General features: G+C 54.4%; 2 protein-coding genes and 1 long non-coding RNA gene across 3 annotated transcripts in view; 2 read left to right on the plus strand and 1 right to left on the minus strand.

Annotated features, from left to right (window-relative positions):
* The window catches only part of NAPA (NSF attachment protein alpha), a 26,806-nt gene extending 23,525 nt beyond the window's left edge, over nt 1-3,281 (plus strand). Inside the window, exons 9-11 of the mRNA XM_032262516.1 lie at nt 336-404; nt 1,174-1,224; nt 2,539-3,281. Coding sequence (XP_032118407.1) covers nt 336-404; nt 1,174-1,224; nt 2,539-2,640 — 222 coding nt within the window. The 3' untranslated portion in view covers nt 2,641-3,281. The remainder of the gene's footprint in view (nt 1-335; nt 405-1,173; nt 1,225-2,538) is intronic.
* The window catches only part of LOC116539534, an 18,495-nt gene that overhangs the window by 3,941 nt on the left and 3,969 nt on the right, over nt 1-10,585 (minus strand). The gene's annotated exons all lie outside the window — the stretch shown is intronic.
* Nucleotides 6,598-10,585, plus strand: part of KPTN (kaptin, actin binding protein) — a 9,250-nt gene continuing 5,262 nt past the window's right edge. The window contains exons 1-7 of the mRNA XM_032262515.1: nt 6,598-6,936; nt 7,288-7,370; nt 7,492-7,576; nt 7,656-7,710; nt 9,789-9,864; nt 9,993-10,066; nt 10,390-10,499. Coding sequence (XP_032118406.1) covers nt 6,714-6,936; nt 7,288-7,370; nt 7,492-7,576; nt 7,656-7,710; nt 9,789-9,864; nt 9,993-10,066; nt 10,390-10,499 — 706 coding nt within the window. The 5' untranslated portion in view covers nt 6,598-6,713. The remainder of the gene's footprint in view (nt 6,937-7,287; nt 7,371-7,491; nt 7,577-7,655; nt 7,711-9,788; nt 9,865-9,992; nt 10,067-10,389; nt 10,500-10,585) is intronic.

Genomic DNA, 10,585 nt, shown 5'->3' on the forward strand with positions numbered 1-10,585 from the left:
TCTCGGAGTCCTCAGGAAGCACCAGCCCCAGGCCTGGCATGAAGGATGTGCTCATTTGCCCGCTGCCCCAGCTGAGCCAGGTGGGAGGAGGCAGTGGGTGCCTGCCTGGGGAACCTTCCCCCTCCACCCACCTCTCTCTGCAGCCAGGCTGGTGCTGAGCTCAGCTCCGGGGAGGTACTGACAGGCACAGAGCCAGGTGACACCTGAAGCTGGGGGAGGGGCGTGGAGCGCTGACTCAGTATCACCAGCCATCCCCCTGTCCTCTCGGCTGCCAGGCCAGCAGCTCTGAGGGCCCTCTCATTACTGACTTGTCCTCCCCTCTCCCTGCTGTCTAGCTGGCTGTCCAGAAGTATGAGGAGCTGTTCCCTGCTTTCTCTGATTCCCGGGAATGCAAGTTGATGAAAGTAAGTGCTGGGTGCTCCGGCCTCCCGCTTCCCAAACCCCAGATGCGGATGGCCGGGGCTTCACGTGAGACAATCCCCAAGGCTTGTCCAGCGGTTCTCAGAGGGTGTCCTTGTTTTATTTTCTTTGGCCAGTTGAGTCTCCATCTTCCAGATGAAGAAAGTACCACTTGGGGGGTGCTAGAGCTCGGGATGGGCTGGGTGGACACATACCACACATGACATACACCCCACACACACCCCACACATACCACACATACCAGACACACCCCCACAACACACACACCAAACACCACACACATCAAACACACGCCAAACATGCACCACATACCGCACCCACCACACACCAAACACACCATACACACGTCACACACACCAAACATGCACCACGCACATACCAAACATACCATACATACTACGCACATACCACACATATCCACACACACAACCAAACACCCCACAACACACCACACACACCCACATACCTCCACCACATATATACCACGCATCCCACACACACACACACCCCGTGTGATACTCCGTGTTGGCAAGGTTGCCCGAAGAGCTAGCCGTTTCTAATGAGTAGGGCAGCAGGATTGCAACACATCCCTACCCAACACACCTGTACCCACACCCACACCGACCGACCCTCTCAGAGTCCTCAGGAAGCACTAGCCCCAGGCCTGGCATACAGATAGTGTGCTTTGATCTAAGCCAGGCAAGACCTCAGGTCAGCCTGGGCCCCTGACCCCTCTCTGCCATTTGCTTACAGAAATTGCTAGAGGCCCACGAGGAGCAGAATGTGGACAGCTACACGGAGTCCGTGAGTGGCCAGCGTGAGGGGCCAGGCCTCTTCACGGGGATGGGTTCCCTAAGGAAGCTACCCTTCTCAGACATGCTGTCCCCTGAAAATCACCCATTTTTATCTAGCTCCCAGCCCACTGTGAATTTTTTCTCCAGTCACCCCAGAAACCTCACAAGTAGCCCCAAGAGGTATAGGGAGTGTTCTTCCCATTTTATAGATGGTGGCACTGAGGTTGGGGAGGTCAGGAGGCTCGGCTGTGGCCCCTCAGGGGCAGAGTCGGGGTTCAGAGCCACATCTGTCTGCCCCTGAAGACCAGGATCCATTGAGTTCCCCAGGCGAGTGCAAGATGCTCTCACAGCGGGTGCCTTGGGTGCCCATGATGGGGAGGGAAGGGATAAGGAGGAAAGTGGAACTGAGGACATGGGAGAGGCGCCAGCTTCCCTCTGGTGGAGCTGCTCCCGGGCTCAGTGCTGTCCAGTCCTGATTCACTCCTCTAATGGCACATGCCAAGCATTTCTCCCCAGGTGTCCCTCGGAAATGTGAGCCCCTAACTGAGGACAGTGAGCAGAGGCCGTCCAGTTCCACCTGCCCCAGACATGGGGTGGCAGCCCAGCCGGGAGCTCAAGGAGGGAGGCCCGAAGGCCGTGACTTCTCTTCTCCCATACTCCATGGCACTCGGGAGTACCTTTTCCATATCTCCAGGCCTCAGTTTCCCCACCCATTCAATGAGGATGCTGGATTTTTCTTTTTTTTTTTTTTTTTTTTTTTTGAGATGGATTCTTGCTCTGTTGTCAGGCTGGCGTGCAGTGGCACAATCTCAGCTCACTGCAACCTCCACCTCCCGAGATTCTTCTGCCTCAGCCTCCCCAGTAGCTGGGATTACTGGTGCCCACCACCACACCCAGCTAATTTTTGTATTTTTAGTACAGACAGGGTTTTACCATGTTGGCCAGGATGGTCTCGAACTCCTGACCTCGTGATCCGCCCACCTCGGCCTCCCAAAGTGCTGGGATTACAGGCTTGAGCCACCTTGCCCAGCCTAGACCTTTATTTTTTTAATTAATTATTAATTTAGATTTTACTTTTTATTTCTGTAGACCTTTATTTTTATAAGCTACAACATCTTTCTTCCCCAAGGGAAACCTTGTGCCCAGTGTAGTAAAGACCAGAGGGAGCTGCCCTGGCTGAGTTGGGGCCTCGAGCCCTCCCTCTGCTCCTCAGAGACCAGGGGTGACAGGGACAGATCTTAAAAATATTGGGACACGGGCCCTTGGGCTGCAGGGTTGGGGACAGGGAGGGGCACGGCCAGTCCGTCACCAGGTGTGCCCACAGGTGAAGGAGTACGACTCCATCTCCCGGCTGGACCAGTGGCTCACCACCATGCTGCTGCGCATCAAGAAGACCATCCAGGGCGACGAGGAGGACCTGCGCTAAGCCCCACCCAGCCCCGGCGCCCGGCTTCCTGTCCTGTCTGCTCAGAGAGAGGTGGGGCCGAGACTTGCTGGAGAGCTTCCCTCCCTTCCCACCCTGGGAGTCCCGTGGGCCACAGTGGGCAGGCGGCAGTGGGGGTCAGCATGCGGGGCACCAGAGGCCCAGGCTGCTGGCCAGGCAGTCACCCTCTCTTCTTGCTACATCCCTCGCCCCCATCCATTTATTTAAGCCCCCAAAGGTGCCCTTCACCCCAAAAACCAGCTGTACAGAATCTTTGATACAGACCTATTTGCTAGGGGTGCTGCCGGGGGTTTGGGGTCAGCATCTGGCCCCTCATCTCCTGACCAGCTGAGTTGTGAGGCTGGTTTCTGTCTCACACTTTTGTCCCCCAGCCAAGCCCTGAGCACATGTAGCCTCTGAGACTTGCTGTCTCTGCTAGGGAGAGGCTCCTCTTCCCCTAACCCCAGGAGCCTCCCCAGCCTCCTGCAGCCCCGACCTCTCAGGTCAGACCCCGGGTCCTGGAGCTTAGAGGGTTGTCCTCCACCCAGCCCCGAGCCTGCCCCCTCCCTAATGCTTTGAGGTTTTGTTGGTTGGAAGCTGCAGCCAGCCCGAGAAGGAAAATAAAAAACAACACTTTTGCATGAGTCTCTCTTCCTCTTCACCTGCTACCCACCTTGCCCCCTGGGCTGGTTTCTCGTCCTCCTCACACTCCTGGTCTCCCCAGGCCCTGGGCGAGCTCTCGGGAGGTGGGGGGCATGCATCCTTGAAACGTGTGTGGGCTGGGTCAGCTTCTAGGTTGGGGAGACCCAGGGATGGTGGGCCTGGGGAGGAGCTCTGACTGGGGAGTCCCAGATCACCCATCTTGATCTAATTTTCTCTGGATTCTTGGGGTCTTGGGGTCTTGGTTTGCTCAACTGGGATGCACAGTGGTCATCCCCCCTCAGAGCCAGTGGCAGAGCCGAGTGTGACAGTGCTCATGACTGCTGTGGATGAGATGGACGGGAGCCCGCCGAATCCCCCATGTCCACATTTCCCTGGCAGGAAGGCTTAACGCCCCGGTGACGGTTGTTCCATCTGTCACAGGACGGGGGAGGAAGCGGCTTTGGTGGGCAGAGTCTGAGGCTCGAGTGGGTCTGGGGAGTGGAGGAGGAAATAGCAGGAGCTTTTGCCCGGGGAAGGTGGGCAGGAACCAGCTGCCTCCGCCACACTCCACGATGTGCATGTTAGGGGACCTGCCTGGTACGCACGTGCTTTACCCTGCCCTGCTTGGAGCCCCTCACTGTGGAGGTGATGGGCTGGAGGATGCTCAGTGCCCTCCAGGCATGATGGGAAAATACCACGAAGTGAGCAGGGGCAGTAATTGCACAGAGGAGGGGCTGCCTAAGAAACCAGGGTGGGCTCCTGGGAAAGGCGCTCCAGCCCTGTGAGCCCAGAGAAGCGCAGGCGAGGTTCAAATTCCCTGACACCTGCCCTGTGCCACTGCAGCTCATCCCACAGCTCCAGTCCACTGATGATGGCAGCAAAGACTCCTGAGACCTGAGATTGATGACCATGTCTTCCCTGTCGTGGGCACTGGCTGAAGGATAGCGTGAGAATCTGTGTCTGCCGTCCATGACCTAAATCAGTGATTCTGAGCCCTGGCTGTGCTTTAAAGTCATTAAAAGTGTGCAGGCTTAGGGCTGGGTACGGTGGCTCACGCCCATCATTCCAGCACTTTGGGAGGCCGAGGCAGGCAGATCACTTGAGGTCAGGCATTCAGGAGCAGCCTGTCTCTGCTAAAAATACAAAAATTAGGATGATGGTGCAAAAATAAAAGTATCCAGGTTGTGGCCGCACTCTGTTAAACTGTGGTTTGACTGAGGTTCCCTATTCTTGATTAGAGTTTTTTGTTTTTTTGAGACAGACTCTTGCTCTAGTCACCCAGACTAGAGTCCAGTGACTCGATCTCAGCTCACTGCAACCTCCGCCTCCCAGGTTCAAGCGATTCTCCTCCTCAGCCTCCCAAATAGCTGGGATTACAGGCAGACACCACCATGCCCAGCTAATTTTTGTATTTTTAGTAGAGACAGGATTTCGCCATGTTGGCCAAGCTGTTCTCAAACACCTGACCTCTGGTGATCCGCCCACCTCAGCCTTCCAAAATGCTGGGATCACAGGTGTGAGCCCCCAGGCCCAGCCTGTTTTGTTTTTATAAAGCTTCATCAGCAGTTCAGGTGTGCAGCTAGGGCTGGAAACCTCTGAACAGGATGAATCCTTCCTAACCCGTAACTTCATTTGTTTATTCATTGATTCAACGTGTGGCTTGTAGGTTGCTAGGGAGGGAAGAAGACTGAAGGAAACGCGCCTCTGAAGTGGCCCTAGTCCCACGTGCCACTCCTTCAGCGAGTATTCACTAAGCACCTGCTGCATATCGGGCCCTGGGAAGACAGCACACTGATGACATTCCCAGACCCTGCCCTCCAGGAGCTTCTACTCCCCATAGCCAGAAACCCGGAATCATCACACATTCGTTCTTGCCACCTCCCATATCCAGTCTGCCTTTGAGAGCTTTCCATTTGCCATCTCTTACGTGCTCAGCTGACATAGTTTGTGATTTTTGACACGTTTTCTGAATGCCTGCTTTGTGTCAGGCCCGGTGGTCCAGGCGCAAGGGATCTGGCCATGACCAAGGGAGACCAGTGGCTGCCTTCATGGAGCTTGCAGTCTGCGTGTGCTGGAGGTGCCCAGGACAGCTGGCCAACCCGTGTCTTCTGGAAATGATACACAGGTGTACACAGAGTACCCAAACCTTCATGGCCTTCTAGAGACAAGCACAGACAACCCCTGAAGGCCCCGGAGTCAGAAATACCTGGTTTACATCCCATCCCCACCACTTACTAGCCTATCAGTCAGTGGACTTACCCTTTCTGAGCCTCCGTTTCATCCTCTAAACTAGGATAATAAAGCTCTTTGTAGAGGTTTCTTCCTTGCAAAGATTAGTGAGACAGATTTGTAAAAGACGTCCTGGCGCATAGTCAAAGCTCAGCGAATGCTGAATAGGCGAACCGGTAGAGAGGGTAGCATTAGGCCCTTGCAGAACAGTTGTGAGGAATCAGATTATCAGAGCCAGCATGACTGTCACCAAGTAGGTGTTCCATAAAGGAGTTGGTTATTATTATAGCTGGATCCTTTTTCCTTGGTGGCAAGAAGAATGTATTCATTATTTTTAAGATGATATTGTTAAGATTGTGAACTATGGGCCCAGCACGGTGGCTCACGCTTGTAATCCCAACATTTTGGGAGGCCGAGGAGGGTGAATCACCTGAGGTCAGGAGTTCCGAGACCAGCCTGGGCAACATAGCGAAACCCCGTCTCTACTAAAAATACAAGAATTAGCCAGATGTGGTGGCGCCTGTAATCCCAGCTACTCAGAAGGCTGAGGCAGGAGAATCGCTTGAACCCGTGAGGTGGAAGCTGCAGTGAGCCGAGATCGCACCACTTCACTCCAGCCTGAGTGACAGAGCAAGACTCCGTCTCAAAAAAAAAAAAAAAAAAAGTTAACTATGGGGTACCTTCTTTGGGTTCCAGTACTGATCGCTTGTTACTAGCTGTGATCTTGGGTAAGTTACTTTACCCCTCTGTGCTTCAATTCCTTCATCTGTGAAATGGACTTAAAAGTACCTACCTCCGCCAGCTTGAGAATTTTTGATAATTAGACGGAATGCGTTTATAGTAGTTCCTGGCACTTAAGAGCAATACTAAGTTTTATGATGATGATGATTTGACCTTCCACGCAGCATACAGTGAGAGGCCGTGGCCACCACCTCCCATCTCTGGTCATAGGTTCCTTAGGGCAGCCACTTGGTCCAGAAATGAAAAGGAGAAGAGCGCGCAGGCGCAGTGGGGCAAAGTCGCCCGGGAGGCCCGGGCAGACGATCTGGCCGCCATCTTGGGAGAGGGCAATGCCGGTGGCTTCCGTACGTCATCAGTCTGCGCGACGGCCGGCCAGCCGGCGGTTCGGGTCGCTTCGAGAGCCGTAGGTTGGGTAGTGCGGGCGCGCCGAGGGCTGCGGAGAGGGTGCGTGGCTGTGGGGCGTAATGGGGGAGGCGGCCGTGGCCGCGGGGCCTTGTCCGCTGCGCGAGGACAGCTTTACGCGCTTCTCGTCGCAGAGCAATGTGTACGGGCTGGCAGGCGGTGCGGGCGGGCGCGGGGAGCTGCTGGCCGCCACCCTTAAAGGCAAGGTGCTCGGCTTCCGCTACCAAGACCTCCGACAGAAAATCCGGCCAGTGGCCAAGGAGCTGCAGTTCAATTACATCCCCGGTGGGTGGCGCTATGGTGCTGGCGGGGGTTCCTGGAACGTGGTGTTGAGAAGGCTTCGAGGCTCTATCTGAGCCAGGTCACCGTGCTGGGAGAATGGGATGGGGTGGTTCAAGGGGGTCATTGGGATCAGGGGGCAGGCATAGTGGGGGCCTGGAAGTGCCTAGGGTTTCAGGATTCTTCCGACTTACAGATCAGGATCCCTGGTACCCAGCGAACAGAGGTCAGGTGATGGTGGTCAAGACTCACTCAGACCTGAGGGCACGATCATTGCGGTGGCCAGAGCTCACCGTGCTTGGGGAGAGCCGAGTCTTGAGTCTGCCTGACACTGAACTTAGAACTCTCCCCTCCCAGTGGACGCGGAGATTGTCTCCATCGACACCTTCAACAAGTCACCCCCCAAGCGGGGTCTGGTTGTGGGTATCACGTTCATCAAGGTACGCAGAACCCCTCCACCTCCCCTCGCCTCCCTCCGTACACACGTGGAGAGCCCCACTGAGCTGCCCTGGACCGCCCCTGCCACCCCTGCCCTCCCCTGAACCCAGTGTTCTCCCCCAGGATTCAGGGGACAAGGGCAGCCCCTTCCTGAACATTTACTGCGACTACGAGCCCGGCTCTGAATACAACCTGGACTCCATTGCCCGTGAGTGTGGCGTGGACGGGAGGAGCGAGAGGGTCCCCAGCAGGTCCCCCGTACTCACCTACCTCTGCTCCTCCTACAGAGAGCTGCCTGAATCTGGAGCTCCAGTTCACTCCGTTCCAGCTGTGCCACGCAGAGTGAGTGTCCCCTGAGCATCCATGCCCACCCCACTGTAAATGTAGGAACCCTGGCTTCTGGAACCTCTTTCTTACAGACCCCTGTGGTCTGTTTCCTCTTCTGGAAAATACGGTGGCTGTACTAATACCAGTGCTGCCCAGTGGCTCACGCCTATAATTCCCCGTACTTTGGGAGGCCAAGGCGGGCAGATCACTTGAGGTCAGGAGTTTGAGACCAGCCTGGCCAACATGGCGAAACCCCGTCTCTACTAAAAATACAAAAATTAGCTGGGCATGGTGGCAGGTGCCTGTAATCCCAGTTCCTCAGGAGGCTGAGGCAGGAGAATCTCTTGAACCTGGGAGTTGGAGATTGCAGTGAGCCGGGATTACATCACTGCACTCCAGCCTTGGTGACAAGAGCGAGACTCTGTCTCAAAAAGGAAGAACTAAATGCCTCTGGGGACGAGAGAGGTCACATGAGAGAGTGATAAGCCACAAGTGTAATATAACAGGGAGCACGCATGCGAACACACACGCAGCTGAGGCTGGAAAGTTGTAGCTAACTGGAGACACGAATTTGCCCACAGACAATCAGATTCTACTTTTGTTTTCAAGAGCATCATGCTTTTAAGGTGACCATGGACCAGATGACCAAGGGGCCACCGCCCTACCATTCCTGAACTAGATAATCTGAGTTGATTGAGCACCTGTATTCTGCACATCTAAAATTCCCCGATTATAACGTTCTAGATTCTGACATTCCAAGATCAGAGATGCTAAGTTTTCTAGTCGTAAGCCCTAAGATTCCAAGATTTGAATGTTCTACAATATGACAGAAACCAGAATCTTCTGAGGTTCTGTAATGATAAGTCCCAACTTTCTCATATTTCAAGGAGATAGAACATAGAACATCTAGAATCCGAAGGTCCTAGAACTCCAGTGTGTGAGTTCCGTTGTAGAGCTCCAGATTCCATTCCAGAACACGGATGGTCTAGAACAGGGATTGGCAAACTTTTTTTGGTAGAGGTCTAGATAGGAAATATTAAGCTTTCAGAGCCAGCCTCTGTTACAACTACTCACTTTGCCATTGTAGCCAGAAAGCAGCTATTGACACTGTAAATGAATGGATGCGACTGTGTTCCAATAAAACTTTATTTACATAAACAAATAGTGGGTTGCATTTGGTCTGCAGGTCATGGTTGGCCAAGTTCTGGTCCAAAAGATGAGAGTCCCTGAAACTGAAGATTCTCATTGCACTAATGTTCTCCTGGCTGGGACTTGGATATTCTATCATTCCATGAATCTGAAATCTGTGTTGGCAAATTCTAGAAGTTCTGAATTCTTCAAATTCTAGAAGAAAAAAAAATTTCTTTTTTCTTTTTTTGAGACAGAGTGTTGCTCTGTTGCCCAGGCTGGAGCACAGTGGTGTGATCTCGGCTCACTGCAACCTCCGCCTCCCAAGTTCAAGTGATTCTCCTGCCTCAGCCTCCTGAGTAGCTGGGATTACAGGCATGTGCCACCATGCCCAACTAATTTTGTTTTTTTAGTAGAGATGGGGTTTCACCATGTTAGTCAGGCTGGTCTTGAACTTCTGACCTTGTGATCTGCCCACCTCGGCCTCCCAAAGTGCTGGGATTACAGGCGTGAGCCACCATGCCCGGCAAGTGCCAGTATTTCTAAGGAGACAGAAAACAGCACTTCTAGAATACTAGGGTCTCAGATTAAAGAGGTCCTAGCTTTCTGAGGTTCTGCAATTCATTGGAGAGTTCCACGTTTCATTCCTGAATCCACAGGGTGAAGGTAGGAGTAGGTGCGTGCTCTAGGAGGGGAGGTTCTAGCAAGCCGCGTTCCCGCAATTCTGAGATTGGAAGGTTGTACAGTTCCCTGATTCTGAGATTTTATGGGGGCTACTTTCTACAGTTCTGCATTTCAAGGAGAGAGGATAGTCAGGCGCTTGAGCCCCGAGATTCTAACCCTGAGTCTAGTGTCTGGATCTCAGAATGTTAGGGTTCTCAACAGGTTTTTGCAAGAGGAGAGTTCTGGTTCTCAGACCACATGGATTCCACTACCTTGAGGGTTCTAGATTTCTTTGCTTTCAGAGTCCAGATTGGGGATCAACTGGAGACCGTGTTTCTCCTGAGTGGGAACGACCTGGCCATTCATCTCTACAAGGAGGTGAGGTGGGGAGGCGTGCTGGGCAAAGCCCTGTTGTGGGGGGTCGCTGTGGGCTGGGGCCGGGTAGGTGCATGTGTGAAGCTGATGGCTGGCTTAACCTGGGGTGGGGTGGGTCTTGGTTCCCCCAGAATGAGGGTCTGCATCAGTTTGAGGAACAGCCGGTGGAAAACCTCTTCCCAGAGCTGACGAACCTGACCAGTAGGTAGGAGAGGCCCCAAAAGAGGCCACTGGGGACCGGGGCAGTGACATCAGAGAAATAAGGCGGCGGGACCTTAGAAAAATTGGGCCCCAGGGAAGAGCTCAGGAAAATCAGGCCATGGCATGATTTCAGAGGAACTGATCAGCAGGGGTGACCCCAGAGAACACGAGTTGTGAACTCAACCCTAGGGTCGTGGGGATTATCCAGGAGGAATCAAGCAGCAGGATCCTAGGGGTACAGGGAGGGGTTGCTGCCCCTGGGGAGGCAGAGGGGCGGGGCGGGGCCCAGCAATGGCCCTCGGGCCTGTCCATCCACCTGCCCGTCAGCGTCCTCTGGCTAGACGTCCACAACCTCCCCGGCACGTCCCGGCGCCTCTCAGCTCTGGGCTGTCAGAGTGGTTATGTCCGTGTCGCCCACGTAGACCAGCGGAGTGGAGGTGAGGGCCGCGGTGGGGCGGGGCCAGGGGTGGGGTTGAGGGCTGGGGCAGGGCTAGGATGGAGCTTGGGGCGGGGTCAGGGGTGG

The sequence above is a fragment of the Sapajus apella genome, unplaced genomic scaffold, assembly GCF_009761245.1.
Source record: "Sapajus apella isolate SASKATOON/1434 unplaced genomic scaffold, GSC_monkey_1.0 scaffold130, whole genome shotgun sequence".
Lineage (NCBI taxonomy): Eukaryota > Metazoa > Chordata > Mammalia > Primates > Cebidae > Sapajus > Sapajus apella.